This window comes from Pyrus communis, chromosome 10 (genome assembly GCF_963583255.1).
Source record: "Pyrus communis chromosome 10, drPyrComm1.1, whole genome shotgun sequence".
Lineage (NCBI taxonomy): Eukaryota > Viridiplantae > Streptophyta > Magnoliopsida > Rosales > Rosaceae > Pyrus > Pyrus communis.
In genome coordinates, this window is record NC_084812.1 from 9,766,952 (window position 1) to 9,792,600 (window position 25,649).

At 35.7% G+C, this 25,649-nt stretch overlaps 1 protein-coding gene across 1 annotated transcript; it reads right to left on the reverse strand.

Moving 5' to 3' along the window:
• Positions 1 to 1,830: 1,830 nt before the first annotated feature.
• Positions 1,831 to 3,499, reverse strand: LOC137746500 (methyl jasmonate esterase 1-like). Its single transcript, XM_068486520.1, has 3 exons — positions 3,017 to 3,499; positions 2,244 to 2,372; positions 1,831 to 2,161 (listed from the first exon to the last, which is right to left on the reverse strand). The coding sequence occupies exons 1-3, from the start codon at positions 3,497 to 3,499 to the stop codon at positions 1,889 to 1,891; spliced, it is 885 nt and encodes a 294-aa protein (XP_068342621.1). The 3' UTR covers positions 1,831 to 1,888.
• Between the last annotated feature and the right edge of the window lie 22,150 nt (positions 3,500 to 25,649).

The following is a 25,649-nucleotide window of genomic DNA, read 5'->3' on the forward strand; positions in this document are numbered from 1 at the left end:
CTTTCGCAACGACCTTGCTGATAACTAAGAAAAAAAAAAAAAATCTCTCCAACAACATAATTGACTTAACCACATCTTCGGGTAAGAGGTGTCGAAAACCAACCTGGAGAAGGCATTAGGGTATCACATGACACATTTTGATAAGTTTTTTTGCTACGCATACAAGTCTTAAACACACACTCATTTTTTTTTAGACGTACCGACTTAAGCATCGAAGGTCCATTGACCAAACTCCCCCTTCCCCTTCCCCCTACCCCACCTTATGGGTGCGCAAGGTTTTGGTCATTGATCAAAGGTGTTGATTGTATTGTAGGTACAAATTCGTCAAAACTGAAGACGACAAATTTTTACGACCACACTTATTACTTAAAAAACAATCTCACTTATTTGGATAATAGTATAATACTTGTTTGGTGCACTTTTTTTCTTTTTGGGTAAATTACACAAAATTACCTTAATTTTGAGTCGAACCATAATATCATATCTCAAGTTTTTAATATTGCAATGTCATACCTCAACTCATGAATTCGTTGCAACGTTATACTTCCGTTAAATTTTCTGTCAATAGGCAACTCAATCCCCTAAAAGCACTTCCAGTGTAGGAAGGCCCCCCTGAACAATATGCAACTCAATCCCTTGAAATGAACAGTAACTGCCCAAGTGCATATCCACTCTGAAATTGCATAGCCTACACAATTCGATATTAAAATATTAGCATTTGTTATTTTATAAAATAACAAAAGATAACATTATTTTTAATTTCAAATAATAATAAAAGATTAGTTGAAAGTACTCAAAAATGTTGAAATGTAAAAGTAAAGTGAAAAGGAACTTCGCGTGATAGCGGCAACGACGCCGACCCTTTCTTCAACTTGGAGTTTGCAGAAAAACCCAAGAGCTCTGTGGAAATGGGGATTGTACGGACCACAAGTACGAGGAGGCCTGAGCTCACGGCGTCGCTCACACGTGGCATAAGATTTCAAAATTGGGGAAAACATTGAAAATGATATGGATCAGGGTTTGCAGGTGCATCAGTCATTGGGAGATTATGATGGGGACAACTGGTTGTGCGGGCTGCGTCTTAATTTCCTAGAATAAACTGAAGCATTGGGTCTTTCCTGAGTGCTCGCGACTGAAGCCGGTTGTGGATTGAGCTGCAGCTGCGTCGCGAAGAAGGTGATTCGTTGTTGATGGTGACAGAGAACCTTAATTTTTTCGAATTTTGTTTTAAAAAATCAGGCGCTCGAAGCTGTTAAAGTGGTCTCTGCTTGGTGGTGCCTACTGTTGCAGGAGTTGAAATTGGCGTCGAAGGAAATTGGAGAATGGTAGAAGAGTACAATGTGGGAGAAGAATCTGGGTGCGTGCATGTTGTTCAGGTTGCTGTTCAAATTGGGATGGAAAATTGGAAATGGTGATGTCGCTCAGCAAAGGAAAAAAGGGGATGGTGATGTCGCTGCAAGCCTCCACATCTCCAGATCTGGGGCTCATCATTTATTAATATTTAACTTTAATTTATTTTAAAAAAAACCTTAATTTATTACTATTTAATTAATTTCTCAATTTAATTGGAGGGAGTGGGTCCTAACACGTAAGCAGTTAACAGACATATTGACGGATTTTTTAACGGAAGTCTGACAATGCAATGAATTTATAAGATGAGGCATGACATTCCAATGTTTAAAATACGAGGTATAATATTGTGGTTCGTTTTATAATTAAAGTAGTTTTGTGCAATTCATTTCTTGTTTTTTTCTTTTTGGTTAGGCCGGGTTGAAAATGGCAACTTTTCTTTAATTTATTAATTTATTATTCATACATATATTATATATAGTATTATGGTGCATGTGGCGCAAGCTAGAATGCCTGACTTAACCATGCATGTCTGTGTTTATGAATATTTCTCAGCAATATTTTGGAGACAGGAGAACAACTCCACAGATTTAGAGAGCATGACCACGTGATCAGAACCGTTTATCACTTTCACTTCATTTGGCGGATTGTTTTTTATCATGTAGTTTTGCACATCCAATACTATCGCATGATCTTGGTCGGACACGATGAATACTCTAGGAACTGATCCATATTTCTCTTTCGTGAGCTTTATTACATCGTAATTGTATAGAGGAGTAAATCTCACCAATGATAACCCTAGGGTTAAATCCTGCACATTATATAAATCACCAACCAATAAGAGAGCAGAATAGGTTTCCTATCTATTGCAATAGACACACTTTAAGACTTACCTGTGGTGGTGAGAGCTGGTAAAATTCTGTCGCCAAGACCTTAGGCCCAAAGAGAAAGGAGGTTGCAGGGTTGTTGGTCCCGTTATCATATCTGAACTGAGAGTCCATAAAATCAAATCTTTTGGTAACCTATAAATTTTTTTGAAAAAAATTATTTGTTAGTTAATTACCCTTTCATATCTCATTCAGTAGGATTTGGACAACAATTTACAAGAGATCAGAGACACACACATATTGTTCCATTTTACTGAGACACACCCAAATAAGTTTATTTAAATAATCTCTTGTAGGGTCCAATTTCCAATATATTTCAACGATCTAGTTGTATCTTTAAGGTCTTCCGTCAAAGATCATTCTACATCAACCAAATCTAAAACTATATATACAGACTTTGAACTAAATGGTAGCCATTTCATTGTTTTATTAAGAATCGTATTTGTCTACTTGCTTCACTATATGTAATTTGATTGATGCCTTAATGGTTTTTTATTGTGTATTTTTTTGCAAGTATGATGTATGCATGATGAACGACAATATAGACGACTTGAGTCATTGAAAAAAGTTACAAAATGCACACAAGGTGTCTTCTAAATAAGTTTATTTGTGGAACTTCCAATAGAGAGGGATATAGTTATCCCATGCCTATTCATCACATTTTTTATTCACAAGATACGATGAATAAGGTACGGCATATGGTCAATTACAACTCATAGTAGTAAAGCACTATTAAGGACATATAGCGCAACTAAATCCATGTGTGCGAAATTCATTACCTCTGCAAATATAGTTGAGTAATTAAGAGTTGGACCAGACATGAAAGCCGTCACATATACCGCAGCAGCAATTTTCTGAGGAAACCTCTCCATGAAAATAGATATTACGGCTCCACCCAAGCTGTGAGCTACAAGGATTACCTTCTCCTTTGGTGGTAATGACACCATGAGCTCCGTCAGAGGCTCGACGTATTCCGATAACGAAGGGAGTTGCTGTACCTGGATCGGGTTGATCCCGGATGCTCCCAAGTCTAGAGCTGTGACATTGTGACCTGAGTCCTTCAGGAGAGTCGCCACCTTATACCAACTCCATGCTCCATGACAAGCTCCATGTATCAACACAAAATGTTTAGTCCCAGATGGAATTTGGGGTTTCTCGTTGAAGTTGGGTTGGGGTTGGGCGGATGATGTACTATGTTTTGCTAAGCAAATAAATAAAAGAAAAAACGCAAAATGCTTTTCTATCATGTTTCCCATTTTCATTTACCTCTATTTCCCTTGGTTTGCATCTCTCGTCTTGCTTATATATATATATATATACATAGAAATCGATCTTAGAACTAAAATTTGCTTAAAAGTCAAAAGTCAGCGAAGTTCAAAAGTACAAAATTTGCTAGAAAAGTACTCCTAACTCGTAGGTACGTTACCTGGTAAAGAACCTAACTGGTTAATATAATACCTAACTGGTTAATTTCGTCTTCTTTTTTAGTAATGCATGGACTTGAGAGGATATATATATATATATATATATATATATTTTTTTTTTTTTTTCAAACAAGAAATTAATTAATCAACAAAGCGCCGAGGACAACCGATTCAAGAGGAGATAAATAATAAAGTTTGCCGAACAATAGCAGGACAAGAATGAAACCAAACATAATGTGAAGCAATAGAATGACCATAGTTGGCAACAGAATGACTTTAGAGGATATGTTACCTCCGTCATGTAACATATGTAAAATGAAAAGAAAAATTTTCATTTGTCGTCGATTTAAACAATTATTTCGAAAATTAAGGCATATGTTCTGACTCTTCAATCTCATTCTCATGCATAGTAATACTTATTTGTGATAGATTCTGCTTCTCAGAAATAACATCATACCTACGTACTATTCCCTTTCACCTACTTACCCTTGTAAAATGCACAAACTGGTCCTCTGATTCGTCCTGGTTTTAGACCAGAGGTTTGGCTAATTTTGGTATTGGACGGTAGCTGAAATTCAACGAAAGGACGTAGATTTCTTTGGATTTATGGACTCTATTTTGACACATGCAGGCAATAACTTTGCCGTTATTAAATTACGAAATGCCTCCAGAATGTTATGATTTAACAAGCTGAAAGTACAACAATGTCTAGGAATTTTTACAAACATATAATCATAGTACATGTGACAGCCCGTTCCGAAAATTTTAAAACGTACGCGTGAAAAGACGATTTTGCCCCTAGTGTTATTGTTACGTTGTGTGGTTGTTTTGAGTTGGTGTGGCTGGTTGTGGACCACACACACACTCCCATAATTTCCCTCACCCTTTCTCCCTATCCCTGCACCTCCCCCGTGCCTTTTCCCTTCCCATTTCTCATATTCCTTGTACGGACACACCCCCAAAACCCATGTAATCTTCACAGATCGAAGAAACAAAGTACATATCCATGCTTGTGAGGTCCATTGGAGTCCAACCATACCCATTTCAGGTAAGGATACCTTCGTTTTCACGTCGAACTCGGGATACCCGATTTTTGGTACTATTCATGCACACGTAAATTCTTATGTTTTTGGGAATTTCAAGCTTGTAGGAAGCTTGGTGAGGTCATTAGGAGGCTTGGGATGGTTCGTTTGAAGGTTTTGGACGTCGGGATCGCGAGTTTCGAGGTTGGCCGGAGTTGGGGGTATTTTCCTGGCGAAATTTCGTGGATTTTAGCACTTGAAAGTGGTATGATTTTGTTCCTCTCGTTGTAAGCTTCAATTTGGTACCAATTTTGTGAAATTTGGTTGAAAAACGAAGAAGATAGGACGATTTGAAGTTTTTCCCAAATTTCCGGCACCGGCGACGGCGCCGGAGCCTCGCCGGAGAAGACGACGGAATATTCCGTCAGTTTGGACGGAATATTCCTAACGCCGTTGACGGAATCCGTTAAAGTTAACGGAATATTCCTGACGGCGTTAACTGACGCCGTCAGCGTGCCAGGCACGTACCTACGCATGGCCGGCGCGTGGGGGTGCGTGCGGCGGTGAAAATTTTTTCTAAAAATATGGGGATGTTCCTGAGGTTGAGTAGATCACGTTGGTGTATTCACACACCCCATTTGAGCATTGTATGAGAAGTTATTTCTTAAGTTTGGTTATGTGCTTTAAAATTAACGATTTTGTAGTTGTTTCGCATATAGGTGATACCTATCCCGAAGATGAGCGTGGTCACTCGAGGCAGGGGGGTTACGACCCTTGCACATACCAGTGCGTGGACTTTTGATTTTCTGTATATACCTATATACTTATATTTTTCCCAGAAAGTGATTTAAAATGTCTATTCGTTATATGCCATATATTATATTGCCGTTTGTTATGCATGGTTAGTTGCATTTATATATGTGTGTGTATTGGTGCTGGGGACGCACAGGTAAGTGCCAGGTAAGTGTAATTCATGTTTACATTCAGTAGTGATTTGAGATGCATAGAGAGCTCATAACCTGCACCCCCGGTGTTAGTGCTCCCGCCCAGAGTTGGGCACAGACCTTCACGTGATGTTCACCTCCCGCACCACACGCTCAGCTTGGATCCAAGTTAGGTGCCCAGTCCTGTCGTACAGACCACTCTAGGTGGTTCCGACTCGTAGGTGACCCGCGAGTATTCGCCCAGCCTTCACGTGATCGTAGCACTTGAGCGTATATATATATATTACACCCAGGCTTGTCGTACAGACCACTCTAGGTGGTTCCGACTCGTGTGCAGGTCTAGTTAGTGAGATGGAGATTTGAGCTCTAGATTCAGCCGTACAAGTCACGTTAGGTGACTCCGGCTGACAGATTATATGATATTGATGCGATATTACCTGAGCACTTGCATTTTACTTTGAGGTTTTGGCATGGCATATTCCTGAGCATGACTTATATATTTATATATTCTATTTTCTGGGAAGTATACAGGTTTTACGGCGAGGGGTTAGAACTTGTTTATTAAATGGTTTTCAAAAAGCTTTGTTTTTGCCCGCTCACGCTTTTGTTTTGCGCCCCTCCAGGTTCTAGTTGGCTAGCACGTTTGGTGGTTTTCCTGAGGATTTCCCCGGCATATCTGACAGACCACCACCAGTGTAGGACCACCTTCGGGTGTGCTTTTGTTGGGTCGTGTTCTTCTGGACTGCATTAGGCTTTCATGCTCTGAACTTAGTGTCGCACTTACGCTTGCACTTGTTGTTATTACTTTGTGTAAAGCTAGTTTTATTTATTCGTACTACTTATTATTATTTTATTTAGCTTCCGCACTGTGCACATGGTTACGTCACTTCCACGTGACGGCCAGCATGCCTTGATCTCGATCGGGGTGTGTCAGTACATATACTTTGTAATGAAATGAAAAAAATTGTGAAAGCCAAATACAATTAGGATTATAATGATTTTGTTTCCGCAACAACATGAAAGACTTGAAGAATTGAACCACTGTGTTGTTTTGTGAATATCTATTCACACAAAATTTGGTTTCACTGTTCATTGCATTGGAAACTACACTTCCACAGCTTTCCGACGATATATAATTGTCTGGGCGAAAGAGTTAGACACCTAATCAGTTTTGACGACCACCGAGCATGATGCGCCCACCGGAACTTCGAATATAAATATAAAAACCCGCTCTGATGCCACTTGATGTAGGACAAGCCAATGGTCTCGAAGAGACCGGAGGATAGTAACTTGGGATTCACTCAAGATGAAACACACTCTTCATAATTTTTTTTTTTTTTTTAAGTTAACTAATTGATTGTTTTAACTACTTGACTATCTTTTGAGTACGGAGCCCTTTAAATAAAGAGATACCTTACAAAAATGGGTAACGCTACACTCGCAACATTTTTCAAATCGCATTTACACCACCTCTCTAATAGAGGTAGAGCCCAACAACATAAATGTGTTAAAAGTATTATTTTTGTACGAAGATAGGATAGATAGTTAAATAGTAGGGGATAGTTGCTAGACAGCCTAATGAACACACTGCTACAAAAAAATGTTTTCCCGAGTAAAGACCATTTGTAACATATACGTTTCTCAATACTCGGGCAAAGTTCGAGAAGTAAACATTTGCCCGACGAAAACAAAACCTTTCGTTGTGCAAAATACTTTAGGCAACAAAGGACTTCGTCGCACTAAGCTTTAAGGGATGAAGCAATTTCTTTGCAAGAATATTAAGGCCACAACATAATTTCATTGCTTTAAGGTTTAGGTGACGACTTCTCTTCGTTTCAAAAACCTTTGTGTGATGAAAGTTGTCGGCGGGCATAATTTGTCCCATCATATTTGGTTTTCGAGTTTTTTTCGTTTTGTTTTTTATGTAAAAATATTTCAGCGAGCATAATAAGCGACGGAATGTGTACTAGCGTTAAATTTGGGGCGACGACATATTTTCATTGGGCAAAAGTTTTTTAAAAAATTATTTTTTATTATTTATTTTTGTTATTTATTATTCTTAGTTATTAATTGTATTATTAAATTAGATATTTTAATTAACTTAATGGTTTGGTATTTAAAACAAAAATAATAATTAATTTAATTATTATTTATATTATACTTAGAAATGTACCTAAAAACAATAAAAACTTATACTACCCTAATACCAAAAAAGCTATAGAAGTAGGGGCTCGAGGTCATCTGGGTGGGATGGCTAGGAATCTGTTGAATGGAGCGGCTGGGAACTTGATGGCTAATGTGGCTGGGAATCAGATGAAGACATTAGAAATCTATATCAGACAACTGGAAGGTTTGTAAGATCTGGCTCATCTGGTCTTCCTGGATTGCAAGCTGCCACTTCAAGTCTTGAATTTTCGTCGTCAAAGTGGCAAGTTGTTTCAAGCTCTCTTCGGAAGATGAGGCATCAATGTCATTATGTCGTGCATTTCCCATCCCACCCAGAAATGTACTTACAAACAAGAAAAAAAATGTACCACCCTAATACCAAAAAGCTATAGAAGTAGGGGCTCGAGGTCATCTGGGTAGGACGGCTGGGAATCTGTTGAATTAAGTGGCTGGGAACCCAATGGCTAATGTGATTGGGAATCAGACGATGACATCAGAAATCTATATCGAACAACTGGAAGGTAAGATTTGGCTCATTTGGTCGCCTTAGATTCCAAGCTGCCGTTTCAAGTCCTGAACTTCTGTCGTCAATGTGGCGAGTTGTTTCAAGCTGTCTCTGAAGATGAGGCATCAATGTCATTGTGTCGTGCATTTCCCATCCCCCGATAAACCCTACCAGACCTATAACTAAGAGTCTGATCAAGCGTCTCAATCATGATTTGAAGACCCACATCCTCGGTCAAAGTCACCCCCTTAGTGGGGGTGTCTGGGGGAGCTGCGATACAAGAACATTGTGATAAGAAAATACATACATATTATTATTTTTAATACTTATAAATGAAAGAAAAGTAACAGTTAAATAAACTTACATGAAACTGCTCAGCTGTCTTATCCTTAGGTCAAATATAAACTTCTTTGAACATGTTGATCTCTAGAAACTTATAATCCTCCTAAAAAAAAGTTAAACATATAATCCTATAGGAACAATATACTTTTACCTCTCGTTGCTTCTCCAACCTATATGAGAAGGGCTTCGAATCGAACTAGTGGAGAAGTTTCTTGTTTGACCTATTGATCTTGTTGGTCTAAGATCCCTTCTGTTAAACACAAATTTATTAGTGCATATATTATAAATAAAAATATTGCTAAAATATTATTATACCTACCAAAAACTTTAGGTCCTGAAAATGTTTGCACAGTCACTCCCAATCCTTTGGGCTCTCCACCAATTACTTAGGGTGCCTTTTGCAAGAACGGACTCCACATCAGGAAAAGCCTCAAAATGGTGATGGAGGTTGCTCTTCCATTAGGTGCACTGTTTCGTAAAGAGCTCTTCTATGTATGTGGCCAAGTTGGCATCGAGGTTTTCAACATTATAGTTCAGCTCCAAATATCAAAAATATTAAAATATAAATAATAGTAGACTTAATTATAAAAAAGTATTATTAAAAATTGAAAATACTCACCAACAGCTCATGTTACATCGCCTTCTTCATCCCCTTTGACACTTGTCTTCAAGTTCCCACTGCATAGAGCAATGGGTCCGCACAACGCCGTGGATCAGCGAGTTGTACTGGTCAGACATACGCGCCACATGGTATCAAAGATCATAACTGAAGGTGATTCTCTAATAACATGTAAACCATAATACAACACATGTCCACATCTGGCCAATATTTTCAACAATTATATCATCTAATATCCACATAAAACCAACATTGCAGTGGATGACGCGGGCACCTAAGAAACCACAGGAGCAGACGATGTAATCGGCGTAGGCGCCACAATCGATGGAGCATTAGCCGGAGCAGGATGTGCGGGAGGTGCACTAGCAGCTGAGCGACGGTGCATGGTAATCAAACGCGACATTGTAAAATTTGTGAACGAAAAAAATATCAAATTATTCCTAAAATTATAACTCAGAAGAAAAATGCTCATCTACCACGGTTAATGTCCGTGATAGATTGCAATCCATCACGGACATTGTGCCCGTTAGTAATCTGGATGTGATAAAAAGTTTTAGTTTCTACCACTGGCTATGCCCGTTGTCAAATATAATGTAACCACAGACAGTGCCCGTTATAAATTGGAATTTAACACCACGGGTACTATGGTCGTTGTGGATTACTAATTTACCACAAGTAATGCCCGCTATAAAAAAAAAAAAAAAAAATTCCAAAAGAAAAAAATATATATAAAAAACCCACAAAATTGGAAATTTACTAAATATACAATTTTTTTTTTAAATAATCACATATTAAAAAAGAATTACTACCTGTACAAAGCTAACAACACCACCATTGATTTATACTATGAAATATCAAACTACATAGGAAGCATTAACTAGGCCTCAAATAACAAGGAAAGTTAGTTGAAAGACTTCACTTTTCCTTAAACACCTTCAAACGCCTTTTAAAGTTAATACTATGAATCTGTCATTAACCTATGAACAACTGAAATTATAAACGTAAATCACAAACATTCAGTAGTATTGAAAATCAATAAGCACCGACAACAACAAACAGACTCAAAACTAACGAAAAAGCATTACTTGAATTCTCCTATCGGTCAATATATATGGAATCATTGTACTAAATAAACAATTACTTGAAATTGGGAATTACCATTTCAACCAAGTTTCTTGAAGTTATTTAGTGAGCCACCGAAGAGAAGGATCTTGGAGTCCTTGACCTTGAGGTAGAATTACAACTTGAGGTAGAAGCTTGAACAAGGGAAATTGCCATTACTGCAGAAAAGATTCAAATAAAGCAATAAAGCATAGTGTGAGAAAAAGACTCGAGTGCACATCAAAATACACATAAGGGAAGAAAACAAAAAATATATATATATAATGAATAGGCAAAGAACATGGATAAGGCAAATACATTTTCTGAGAAGCCATGAACACGAGTCGCACTATTCGTAGCCACCATCTGCGTCTCCATTCATTAAACACCCATAACCAAAACGTATAAGAAAACAATTTGAAATTAGAAGTGCCATTTATTTACATCAAAGTAATTTGATGCAATTATATATAGAGCAGGCGAGAGACAGAGAGAGCTTCGTACAAACTGTTCTTTATTACATTGGAGCTTTTCCCTTAACATCTCAATCAGAACAAGACATACTCATGCACATACCTAAGAAGCAAAGCCGATCATCCCACTGATTTTTTTTATCACAATGGACATATTTCAATTATATGGGTTACCAAGATTTATTCAAGCTTAAGTTATTTAATGAAATTGGGGGAAACATCTTCAATTTACTAACCATATGATGGCCCCTGAACTAGTTTAGTGGAGAAAATGGAAGCTACGATCAAACCAACAAAACAACTACAACGGTATTAGAACAAATATAATACAAAATTAAAATACAAGAGCAAAGTTCCAAATTTTGAGTGAGAATATAGAGAATCAAATTCAAAACCCTAACCCAAAAATCCGTCCAAAAATTTGCATACCAATTTCTGAGCTATAAAGTGAGAAAGGCTAGCAAATGCAAACTGCCCTGCAACCTAGTCGTCATCCACCATCATTCATAAGAGAAAATAAGCATATGGGTAGTTTTTTAACAAGAAAAACATTACTGCGATAAGTTATTATCAAAGGCTCATTAATAAAGGAATCTCCAAAAAAAAAAAAAAAAAAAACGATACAAATGAAAATCAAACTTACCCAACCTAAAAAAAAAAAAAAAGGAATATCATCCAAATGTAAACTCTTCCTACAGACGGATCGATGGAGTGACAGCGGAGCAATGGACAGACGGATTAATGGAGTGAGCAGCGGAGGTGAGAAAGAAACCAAGGCCGAATTTATAAGGTTTTTCAACGAAATTGGGTAAATTGCTACAAAAACAAAGCTTTTGATGGCAGTTTTGAAGATATTCTGCTGCATAGAGTCCCATCTTCACAAAGTTGGCTCAGAGGAGGAAGAAGGGTTCTTCTGGCATAAGCAGAGGGACGAATGGGAAAACGTGAAGAAGGTTTGAGAGGAAGTATAAACAAGGGTGCTTGTGGGGACATAGGATTAAAGTAGATATGGAAGCCACTGTGAGAGAGAGAAAAGAAGAGGACAAAAATTGAGGAACTGAAAAAGGGGAAAGTGTTGAAAACATTAGCATTGTTATGAATGCTCAGACACAGATTTTTCAATACCCACAAATGTGATGTAGACTTTAGAAACAAAATGGTCGTATTTTCAAAGTTATGTGATGTAAATTTCAAAATGTAATAATGCTAGTTGCTCTATAAATTGCAATCAAAACACATAGTAAGAAAGGAAAGATCTATAACATCAATATCTATTTCTACCTCTTTTATTTGTCATCCTCTTGTGCTATAATTACAGTGTAATATTTTACACCTGCTTCGCTCCTGTTACTAGTAAATGTTATCTCTCTAACTTTGACTTATTTATAATACGTTATCAGCACAACTCTCTAAATATAACCATTCCTCATTTCTCTTCGCCGAAAGAAATCATTTCTCTTCACCGAAAAAAAAAACGTTTTCTCTAAGGATTTTACTGTTCATCTTCTTCCTCTGCCTCAACTACTGGATATACTCTAGCGAAGAACTGTTTGCACCATGCTTGCTTTTAGTTCTCAACCTAACAGTTACATATATCTTTGATTTCTTGTTTGGTGTAGATCTTGATTACTAATCCAGTGTTTATTTATATTAATTTTACTACAATGCAAGATCCTGCGGTACAATTGCCCATCTTGAACTGCAAATTTAATCTTAATGTAATCTATGATGGTGCGGTATCATCGCCTATCTTAGACTGCAGATCTAATTTTACTGCAAATTTTAGGTGGAGCGGTATAATCACCCACCCTACCCTGCGTATTTAAATTTGTCTGCTGTTTAATTTCATTGCAATTTTAGGTGGTGCGGTATAATCGCCCACCCTGCTCTGCATATTTAAACTTTCCTACTACGTGAGTGGTGCAGAATAATCGCCCATTCTATGTTATGAGAATGCTGCGATACAATTGCCCTCCTCATTCATCATGTAAATCATGAGCTTGAAGTTTCGAGTGCTTATCATTTTGGCCTAAAGATCAAAACGAAAAATTTGTAAGAACCAGATTTTCTAACACTATATTCCTCATATTACATATTATTGCAAGTTCTTACACATCTCAGTTTTCTTTCAGAAAAGAAAATAGCAAACTTGGCAAAGCTTGATTTTGCTGCCCTATACCTTACCTGGGTATCTGGAAACAGGAAATCTTGGAGATACCATTACGGAAGAAAATAGTTCATCCTTTCAAGATCTGGCGAAGGTCATGATCTTTCTTCGTCGCCATCTTGATGAGGTACTAAAGAGCGAGTACTTAACGGTTGAAGATCCGTTAGCTCTCTAAAAGACATTGAGAAACAAATACAATCACTAGACAACGGTGATTCTTCCAAGGGCTCGCTATGAATGGACTCACCTAAGGATCCAGGATTTCAAGTCAGTGGCTAAGTATAATTCTGTGTTGATCAAAATTACCTCTTAGATGAAGCTCTGTAGGGATACCATTATAGGAAGATATGCTGGAAAATACTTTTAACACATTTCATGCCTCTAACGTGCTCCAGCAGCAGTAGTATAAAGCGCAAGGCTTCACTGAATACAACCAGCTGATATCTGTGCTCTTGTTAGCTGAACAAAACAGTGAGCTCCTGATGAAAAATTATCAGTCCCAACCCACTGGATCTGCACCATTCTCAGAAGTGAATGTTGCTTTCCTCAAAGTGAACGCCACATCCTCTGGTGCAATAATCATAAACGAAGACGTAGCCATAAGTGAGGCCGGTGGAACAGAAAAGACAAGAATCATGGTGGTCAGTTTCACAACCATATTCCAAGGCAAAATTCAGGCCCGAGCTTTAAAAATGGAAATCACCACAAAGGCAAACCTCGTATGAACAATGCTCCTAGAAACTCTGATAGAGCCTGTCATAGGTGTGATGGCAATGGGCACTGGGTGCATACTTGTCGTACCCCAAAACATCTGGTGGATCTATATCAAGCCTCCCTCAAGGAGAAAGGCGTCGAGACTAATTTCCTCGACCAGGCTAAACCAATGGATATACCTGGTCCAATGTGTGACTTATCAGGGCAGTTGAATACAACCCACCTAGAGGTCTTGGACTTCATGGTGGAAAAGGGAAATTAAGTATACCAGTCCAATTGAACCATTGATAGTTGATGTACTTTTATTATGCTGAACTTGTAGTTTAAAAACTAGCATTTCAAATTCAATAGAAGTGGCATTTAAATTTCCTATTATAAATTACTTTTAATTGTGATTCCCTTACTCAGAGAGTATGGATAAAATCTATGGTCATTCTCAAAACATGAGAAATAGCAGAGACATTTGTCTTGCAGACAGCGCAACCACGCATACAATACTTCGAGATCGAAAATATTTCTCAAGATTGCTGCTTACAAAAGTAACGGTAACAACAATATCAGGGCAATCAGATGTGATTGAAGGCTCAGGGAAAGCCCAGATTATGTTACTAAATAGAACAATATTGTCTATACAGAATGCGTTGTACGCTACTCGATCTACTTGAAATTTGTTGAGTTTTAAAAACATACGTTTAAATGGATACCACATTGAAACAAAAAGTGCAGAAAATATGGAGTATCTATACATTACCTCTAATAATACCCAAAAGCGTATATTGGAGACGTTGCGTGGTTTGACGAGTGGATTGTATTACACATACATAAAGACAGTTGAATCACATACTGTCATGAACCAGAAGTTCATTGATTCAAAAGTTAACATGTTTTGGCATGATCGTCTGGATCACCCAGGATCTACCATGATGCATAGAATCATTACCAACTCTAATGGACATCCATTATTGAGCAGACACATTGTTATCTCAAATGTTAACCCTTGCAAGGCTTGTTCTCAAAAGAAGTTGATAATTTGACCATCACAACTAAAGGTTGATGCTGAATCCCCATCAATTCTGCAAAGAATTCAAGGGGATATTTGTGGGCCTATTCAACCATCTTGTGGACCATTTCGATATTTTATGGTTTTAGTTGATGCATCTACCTGATGATCACATGTTTGTCTCTTATCTACTCAGAATGTAGCTTTTGCGAGACTTCTTGCTCAGATAATTAAGTTGCGAGCACAGTTCCCAGATTATTCCATTAAGTCAATTCGACTTGATAATGCTGGTGAATTTACATCTTAAACTTTTGATGATTATTGCATGACATTGGGCATTGATGTTGAACACCTTATTCACTATGTCCATACTCAAAATGGTTTAACAAAAACATTGATCATGTGGCTTCAGTTAATAGCTCGCACTCTACTTATGAAAACAAAATTGCCAGTTTCTGCATGGGGACATGCCATCTTATATGCTGCATCATTGGTTCAATTAAGACCTATAGTCAACCACAAATACTCATCAGTACAACTCATGTTTGGGCATCAGCCAAACATTTCACATTTACGAGTTTTTTGTTGTGTTGTTTATGTACCTATTGCACCACCACAACGCATTAAAATGGGACCTCAGAATTTATGTGGGTTTTGATTCACCATCTATCATTAGATATTTGGAACTCTTGACAGGTGATGTGTTTACAGTTCGTTTTGTTGATTGTCACTTTAATAAGACAATTTTCCTGATATCAGGGAGAGAATAGTTCGTTCCAGAAGAATGGTAAGAGCTGACATAAGTTGTACCCACCTTGTCTCATTTTGATCCACGTAGCACTCAATGTGAAAATGAAGTGAAATGATTGTTCATATTCAAAGTATTGCCAATCAAATGCCAGATACATTTAATGATGCTATGAAAATGACAAAATCACATATACAAGCTATAAATGCACCTGCAAGAATTGATGTCCCTGTTGGACAAAACAAAGTGTCAACGAATGATTCATCTGGTGCACGCCTGAAGCATGGTAGACCTCCAAGTTCAAAAGATTCAGCCTCTCGAAAGAGAAAGTCGAAGGCACAACTGAATACAAATGAAATGATTCAAGAAGAAAAAATGAATGACACATCCACAATTCATGATTCTGTACTTTCAGAAAAAGAAAATGTCTTTGATGAGACACATATACCTGAAGAAACAGAGGTACATGAAAGCAAAGAAATCTCCATGAATTATGCTTGTACTAATGAATTGTGGGATCGGAATGAAATAATCATCGACGACATGTTCGCATTCACGGTAGCCACTGAAATCATATTAAGTGATGATCTTGAGCCCCGTTTGATGATGAATGCAAATAGAGACAAGATTGGTCTAAGTGGAAAGATGCAATCCAGGCAGAATTACATTTTTTGAAAAGGCAAAATATTTTTGGACCAGTAGTCCAAACCTCGCCTGGTATAAACCTCGTGGGTTACAAATGGGTATTCACAAGAAAATGCAATGAGAACAACGAGATTACAACATATAAAGCACGACTCGTTGCACAAGGTTTTTCGCAAAGACCTGGAATTGATTATAAGGAGACATACTCTCCTGTAATGGAATAAATTACGTTCCGTTACTAAGTTTAGTGGTTTCAGAAAAACTTGACATGCGACTTATGGATATCATCACCGCGTATCTATATGGAAAATTAGATGCTGACATATATATAAAAGTCCCAGAAGGACTTAAGTTGCCTGAAACAACTAACAAACCACGAGGTATGCTCTCAATCAAATTAAGGCAATCATTGTGTGCGTTGAAACAATCTAGACGAATGTGGTATAATCGTCTCAATGAGTCTTTGATTAAAGAAGGATATATCAACAATGTCATTTGCCCTTGTGTGTTCATTAAGAAATCTAACTCTGGATTTACTATAGTGGCAGTATATATCGATTATATGAAACTAGTTGGAACCCCCTAAAGAGCTCAATAAAACTACTGAATATCTGAAAAGCGAATTTGAAATGAAAGACCTTGAAAAAACAAAATTTTGTCTCGACTTGCAGATCGAGTATTATGCTAGTGGATTTTGGTCCACTAATTAACTTACATTGAAAAAATCCTGAAGCGGACAAGGCTTATCCACTCAGTACGCCAATGGTCGTTCATTCTTTGGACATTAAGAAAGATCCATTTCGTCTAAAAGAAGATGATGATTTGGTCATTGGTCCAGAAGTACCATATTTGAGTGCAATAAGTGTTTTATTGTATTTAGCACAATGTACTAGACCAGATATAGCTTTTTCAGTCAACTTGTTAGCAAGGTATAACTCTGCTCCAACAATTCGTCATTGGAAGGGAGTCAAAGTTGTATTGCGATACCTTCGTGGGACAACAGACATGGGTCTCTTCTACTCAAAGAAACCCACAAATGACCAAATCCTTGTTAGATATGCAGATGCTGATTTTCTCTCTAATTCGCATAAAGCATGCTCACAAACTGGATATATGTTCAAGAATGAAGGTACAGCAATCTCATGGCGCTCAACAAAGCAAACATTAGTTGCTACATCTTCAAATCATTCAGAAATACTTGCTTTACATGAAGCAAGTCGTGAATATTCTTGGTTAGGATCAATGATCCATTATATTCGGAATTCATGTGATCTACCTTCAAAGACAGACACTTCAACTGTCATTCATGAAGGATAATGCAGCCTATGTTGCCCAAATGAAGGAAGGATTCATCAAGGGCGATAAGACTAAATACATATCTTCAAAGTTTTTCAGTGCACATGAGCTTTAGAAGGCTAAAGTTATTGAAGTTAGATAAATCTGTTCCAATGAAAATCTAGCAGATTTGTTCACCAAATCTCTACCAAAGTGCATGTTTCAGAAGATAATGCAAAGTATTAGATTACATCGACTTACCAAACAACTAAATTTGGAGAATGCGGAATCAGGGAGAAATATATATCAGGGGGAGCATCCATGATACATGCATGTTGTACTCTTTTTCCTTCGATTAGGATTTTTCCCACTGGGTTTTTCCTATCAAGGCTTTAATGAGGCAACATAAGCATATTTAACACTATATCAACAATTCAAGTAAAGTTGTACTTTTTTTCCTTCGCTATGGTTTTTTCCCACTGGGTTTTCCCAAGCAAGGTTTTTAACGAGACAACTGATGTTGATATATGGGCATCTAAGGAGGAGTGTTGAAAACATTAGCATTGTTATGAATGCCCACACACAGATTTTTCAAAGCCCACAAATGTGATGTAGACTTTGGAAGCAAAAGGATTGTATTTTCAAAGTCATGTGATGTAAATTTCAAAATGTAATAATGTGAGTTGCTCTATAAGTAGAGCACTCGATTGTAATCAAAACACAGAGTAAGAAAGGAAAGATCTATAACATCAGTATCTATTCCTACCTCTTTTATTTGTCATCCTCTTGTGCTATAGTTACAATGTAATATTTTACACCTGCTTCACTCCTGTTACTAGTAAAGGTTACCTCTCTAACTTTGACCTATTTATAACAGAATGGAAGACAAAGTAGAAGAGATGAGGGTAGAAGAGATGAGGGCATGGAGAAGGTAGAGAGCACGCAAAATGGATTTGTCAAATTTCAAAGATGTTTAAAATTTTGCAAAATTTGGTGTCCCGCCTTCTCTATTTTTTTTTTTTTTTTTTAAATTATGAATGACTGTACCACACGTTATGCCTGTGGTAGATAATAAAAGGTGTTGTGGATATTAATCATATTGATGACGAGCATCACGCATGGTGACTTAGTATATTTACAACAAGCAACTTTGTGCATGGTTATTAACTACTATTTTACTACGGACTAATATTTGCCTGCGATAAAAAATTGTTATACACCATGTGCTCACTATGCTCGTGATAAATTTTTATTTTTTACAATGAACTCTTAATGCCCGTGATCAAATTGTCGTGGTAGATGATCTGTTGTCTTGTAGTGCCTAAAACTAAAATCCTAATCTACAACTAAAATCCTAAAAATTAATTCCAAAATTAATCCTAAAATCTAATCCTGAACATTAATCATAATTTAATCCTAATCTAAATTAATCCAAAAATTAATAAATAAATAAAATAAAAATTGAACAAAATTTTGATCAGCTGCATAAACAAAAAATCCTAATCTGCCCGCCCCTCACCCACCGCCCTTGCACCACCCCTGCACCGTTGAAACTCCCCTCCCCCGCCCCTGCACCACGCCGCCCCCTAGAATCCAATGTTGAAACCCCCATACCACCACCGCATCAGCATGCCACCGAGAACCCACTGTCGAAACCCCCACCCTACACGCGCCCAAATCCCTGATATGCAACTAGGCCTGGCAAATGGGTCGTGTTTGTCGTGTTCGTGTCGTTTTCGTGTAACACATGTTATCTTAACGGGTTGTGTCGTGTCACACCCGTTATCTTAACGGGTCCTTAACAGGTCGGGTCACTTTACCCAACTGGTAAAGTGACCCGACCCGTTATGACCCGTTAAGAAAAATATATATTTTTTTTAAATTTGCACATACCACACATTGCCACATAAATATTACTTCAAAACATTAAAACATTTGTTGTTTAAGTACTATATCTACATTTGAAAATAAGAGCCTAATAAAAAAATAATACATACACTACTAATCTATTACAAATATTAAATGTGTAAGGACATGAAAAATGAAAGAGTTTTTGTTTTCAAGATTGTAAGTCTTTCTCAAAAGTTTACACCTTTATCTACAAAATCTTCAATTTACATCGATCATCATGAAATTGTATTGAAACTTTGGCTTGATCTATTGCCTTGAAGAGTTATGTTGAAGATGTTTTCAGTAAGGTTTTCCACGTCAGAACTCTCTTCCGCATAAACTAAGTATAGAAAAACCAAACATTAAAAATCATTCAAATTATGAGAAGTTTACCAAAATAATTATGAAAAGAAATAAAATAATAATACTATACCATATAAAAATATATTAAAATAACCGTTAAATCGTGATTTTTCGTATATAACTGTCGAAAAGCTTTGTTCCATTACTTGATCTCTGAATGTTTGTTTTTTGTGATTTTTTGTTGATGTGATCTCCAAGCATATACAAACAAATTTGACGGTTTGGATTGTTGAAATTAGTTTTGGAGAATTCGTATCCCAACAAAATGATAGATTGACTAACACTTAGAGTTTATTTATACTTTCATTAAGTATAACATAAGATTTTGTGGTATCCACTTGTGTAAATAATTTAAATTGAAGATCGAAGTCATTCATTGTATTCATATAGGGTCAAGGAGTGTACATGTAAAAAATCATCAAAATCGGAGTTAAAATAACTGTTAAATCGTGATTTTTCGTTTATAATCGTCGAAAAGCTTTGTCCTGTTACTTGATCTCTAAATGTTTGTTTTTGTGATTTTTTGTTGATGTGATCTCCAAGCATATACAAACAAGTTTGACGGTTTGGATCGTTGAAATTAGTTTTGGAGAATTCGTATCCCAACAAAACGATCGATTGACTAACACTGAGTTTATTTATACTTTCATTAAGTATAACATAAGATTTTGTGGTATCCACTTGTGTAAACATTTTAAATTGAAGATCGAATTCATTCATTGTATTCATATAGGGTCAAGGAGTGTACATGTAAAAAATCATCAAAATCGGACCGTTAGATCGTGATTTTTCGTTTATAACCGTCGAAAAGTTTTGTCCCGTTACTTGATATCTGAATGTTTATTTTTTGTGATTTTTTGCTGATGTGATCTCAAAGCATATACAAACAAGTTTGACGGTTGAGATCGTTGAAATTAGTTTAAGAGAATTCGTATCCTATAAAAACAATAGATTAACTAACACTTAGAGTTTATTTATACTTTCATCAAGTATAACATAAGATTTTGTATTATCCCTTGTGTAAATATTTTAAATTGAAGATCGAATTCATTCATTGTATTCATTTAGGGTCAAGGAGTGTAGCTATAAAAAATCATCAAAATCGAAGTTAAAATAACCGTTAAATCGTAATTTTTCGTTTATAACCGTCGAAAAGCTTTGTCACGTTACTTGATTTCTGAATGTTTTTTTTTGTGATTTTTTGCTGATGTGATCTCAAAGCATATACAAACAAGTTTGACGGTTGAGATCGTTCAAATTAGTTTCGGAGAATTCGTATCCCATCAAGTACCAATGGTGTGTGTGTGTGTGTGTGTGTGTATATATATACACACATATATTTATTTATTTATTTATTTATTAAGTAGATTTAAATCTATTTATTTTGTACGTATAATTGATTGGTACACGGAGTAGTACATCACGTGTGTCATTATAAAAATAGTGAGATATGTCATATGTGTGATAAAAAGTTAATAACTTAAAAAAAAAAAAAAAAAAAATTTCTCACCACTTCTATTAATTTTCATTTTTCCCTCTCTTTTTTGTTTCTTTTTCAACTTTCCTTATAATTTTCACTTTTCACTCCAGCATCTTTCCCTAATTCCCTCACTTTTTTGTTTCATTTTCAACTTTTCTTATCATTTTCATTTTCCCTCCATTTTTCTTCAAAAAGGGCGGCAAGAATGGAATGGAATCAAATCAATGGATGCATCATGCATCATGCATATTAATTAATAATTATTATAGTTTTTATAAAATTTAATTCAAAATTTAATATATATATATATATATATATATAGATAGTTAATATTTTGGGGGTATAATTATTATAGTATATATAATTATTATAATTATTATAGACTTTATAGTTAATTTAATATATATATATATATATATATATATATTTATTATAGTTTTGAGGGGTATAAAATTGTTAAATTAATGTATATAATTATTACAGTATTTTTTTAGGGTTATAAAATTATAAAAATAATATTCTGCTTATTGTGTATCGTGTTACCCACGTGTATACCCGTATCAACCCGTTCTCTTAACAGGTGCTTATCGGGTTACCCGATAACGACCCGATTCGTTATCGTGTCGACCCGAACACCTGTTAATTTCGTGTCGTATCGTGTCGGGTTATAGGGTCGTGTTAGGAATTGCCAGGCCTATATGCAACCCAAAATCCTAATTAACCCTATTAACCAAATAACATAAATAAAAGGCTTTTTATTTAGGGTTTCATAACTCATCACTTTGATTCCTAAGATTTAAAATCAATAAAAGTGGTTCCTGAGTTTGTCCATTATCAATCATTTTAGTCATTTCTTGAAAAGTTATGTTAAATAAGGACCAAATGATAAAAATACCTCAATTTAATAAACAATGGGTCAAAATGATTTGACAAAAATGGAGGATCTTTATGTCATTTTCTCCTTTTTTTTTTTTTTTACGACGTCATGTTCTCCTTATTTAATATATGGAGATTTTTCAAGGAATGACCAAAATGATTGATGGTGGACAAACTCTGAGACCACTTCTATTGATTTCAAATCTCAAGGACCAAAGTGATGAGTTATGCAAATCTCAGGGACCATTTTGGCTAAAAAGCTTGAATAAAAATAAAATTAAAATTAAAATTTGAATTAGAAACTACCTTAACTTGCAAGAGGGAGAATGAGGGAGGGTCGGAAAGGCAGTGAGATCGGAGTGCGCAGTGAATGCCGATCGGAGTAAGATAGAGAAGGAAGAAGAAACGAGGCATGAGATATAATTGAATACAAAGCACATTTTTGTGTACCGCCAAAATTTTTAGAGCCATGCACGACAAAGCATTTGTCGTGTAAGGAGACTCAAATTAAATTATAACACTTAATAACTTGTATATTATTTTGGGAATTGGGAGGCGACAAAACCCTAGTAAATTTTGTTGCGTAAGGCATTTTTAGGCAACAAAATAAGATAAATCGCTGCCCAAAGACACTTAGCGCGACGAAATTTTGTGCTTCACAACGTAAGTTTTAAATTAATTATAAACCATTCTTTTCATTTCTGAATTAAGTAATTTTTTTTTCTAGGATGATCTTGAAGAAGAGATCTAACTATTAAACAGTTTATATTTTAAAATCAACTTTTCCAAATGTCAATCACATTATATCACTTATGCAATTCGAACATCATCTAATAGTGACGTCGTAACATTTGCAAACTTCAAATGAACCTCTTAATATATGAGGCGTAAGATGAACGATCTCATGGTCAAAGTATGAGTATTGGTATGTATAATAAAACATCTTTGGTAATATCATAGTGCCAAGCAATACCCTATTTTGAACATCATGTAATACTTTCATGATATTTACAAACTTGAAAAGAAACGTTAATCTATATGGCTACAGTGACGTGATTAATCAATCTCATTAATCTATATGGCCACATTAGTGATTAATCAATCTCATTATACAATGACTTCTTCATCTCCTCAAGCATTTTTTTCCTAGATGGTCACTCCATTGACAATTGTTCCGCACTAACGCCTCTTTGTCATGCACAAGCTTGGCATGCGCCTCCCTCTTTGTCATGCACAAGCTTGGCATGCTCATCTGGTGATCATTCATCAGATGTCTAACACTGCAAGACATTTTTTTTCTTCCCTATGAAAAAACAAAAATGTTCAAAACCAATCATAAAATTCTACTAAAAAATCGGCATAACCACCCCTAAAAATTAAGAATTTTCCATAACCTACAAATTTGGATATACATATTGTCCACGTCCAACCAAGATTTACAAAAACAAACTAAGCAAAATAATAAACTTTTATTTTAATTATGTAATAAAACTTTGCAACAAAATAAAAAAAAATAAAAATAAAAAATAAAAAATAAAAAAAAAACCTCAAAATTCATACAAATTAGATATTACCTGTCTGTTGCACTATCAGATGCCTGACCATCTGGACAAACAGTTGGAGCATCAGCGAAATCTGATGAAATTACCAAACGCAATATCTACAAAATTATAATTTCCATAAATTCGCAAGCCCACAAAATTTTAGACACGATTAAACATTCAAAAAGTAATTTTAATAACCCAAAAAATAATTCGGAGAAATGAAGACTTATTGTCGATATCGATTATCGACGGTGATAGTAGGTAGGAAAAAGGAAAGAAGATATGAGATATAGGGCAGAAGGAAGTTCTGGATTTTGGAGGAGAAAAAAAAAACATTGGGAATTGGGAAGGAGATAAGGAAGAGATGAAATGAGGTGAGAAGGATGCATTTTGAACTGGGAAAACCCTTGTGCGACAAAGCCTTTCGTCTCTTAAAGTTTCATCTTCATGGCCTTTTAACTTTCTACCATTATTGTCTCATATAACTTTCTGAAACTTCACTGACGAAATCTGAAGGTTATTTGTCACGCAAAAATTTTGTTTGACGTGCAAAAAATGGCGCCAAACCCTCATTTTGCTGCAAATTTTGTTTAGAGTTTGTGCGACGAATAGATTACGTTGTCAGGCAAACAACTATTGCACGACGAAATGCTTTGCCCCACAAATTTTTTGGTTCTTTTTTCCGTGAACATTTGGCGCGATGAAATGTTTGTTTCATCACGCAAAGTTATCTAGAGCTTCGTAGCTTTAAGTTCTTTTGCGTAAGTAATTTTTCCTATTAGTGACAAAAAAAAAAAAAAAAAAAAAAAAAAAAAAAAACCATACTTTGAAAGATGAGAAGCCACCACAAGCCAAGCTAAACGCAGGGATCATATTTATGTTCGTGCATGCACTGCATCAAGGTATAATATCTTAATAATTACTGTTCTTGTGCACATAAAGAATTGATATGAGATTTACATATAGTGCGTCATGCCTCTTGAACAAAAGTTCCTGGACACGTAATTCTTGGTACATAAATCTCATTTATTCATTTACATTTGGGTGAAGTGACGGTTTAGTTTCTGAATTATCATCTCAGTGAAAATTAGGTCCTTGAATTTTTTTATTTATTAAATAACTCCCTAAATTCATTAAAAAATGTTAATTTCATCCCTACTATTATATTCAAAGCTATTTTATCCAATTTTTCGTCAACTTAAGTCATTTGACATACTATAGAGTGTAATACCGTCATTTTCTTGCCTATAAGCCCTCGACATTTCATATAGGTTGCCATTCTAACGTCTAATTTACCCTCCAAAGTTAACTCCTTACACTATTTATTTATGTAAAATTACCAATCTACCCTCTAATGTGTATTACATCCAAGTAACATGACTTAAATTGACGGACAATTGAATATAGTATCTTCGAATCTAATATTAGGGATGTAATTAGTAGATTTTTATAATTCAATGACTAATTTTTCTATAAAAATAGTTTAGAGACCTAATTTTCACTCAAGTGATAATTCAAAGACTAAATTAGCAGTTCACTTTATTTGGGAGATTGTTCTTGATCATGTAATTTTGCGCATCCAACACTATCGCATGGTTCCTAATGAACAGTAACTGCCCTTAATGAACAGTAATAACCCTGGCAATAGCATTTGCATCTCCACCGTTACACTTCAATAGTCCTGACAATAGGTAATAAAATATTAGTATTTTTTTTATTTATAAAATAATACAAAATAATTTTAATTGTAATATCAGATAAGATTTTTAATCGTTCTCGTTGCGCCACGTGTCATTATCCGAAGTATTATTAAATAATACAAAATAATTTTATTTGTAATTTCAGATAAGATTTTTAATTTTTGTTGTTGCGCCACTTGTCATAAAATCCGAAAAGACAATTATTGGGGATGGATTTCTGAATTTTTTTTTAATCGTACTCGTTATGCCACGTGTTATTATCCGAAAATACAATTATTGGTGATGGATTTCTGATAAGATTATTAACCAATCACGTCGCGCCACGTGTCATAATCTATTCACAATCTTTGAGGATAGATTTCCATCAGATTTGTAACGAATGACGGCATGTCACGTGGCATTATGTACAACATA

Bases quoted from the DNA above. Each gene is read 5' to 3' on its own strand.
- LOC137746500 (XM_068486520.1), bottom strand. From the start codon at position 3,499: ATGAAAATGGGAAACATGATAGAAAAGCATTTTGCGTTTTTTCTTTTA. The intron at 2,373-3,016 runs GTAATGAATTTC...AAAAATTTATAG, and splicing joins ACTCAACTATATTTGCAGAG to GTTACCAAAAGATTTGATTT. The intron at 2,162-2,243 runs GTAAGTCTTAAA...TATAATGTGCAG, and splicing joins ACCAGCTCTCACCACCACAG to GATTTAACCCTAGGGTTATC.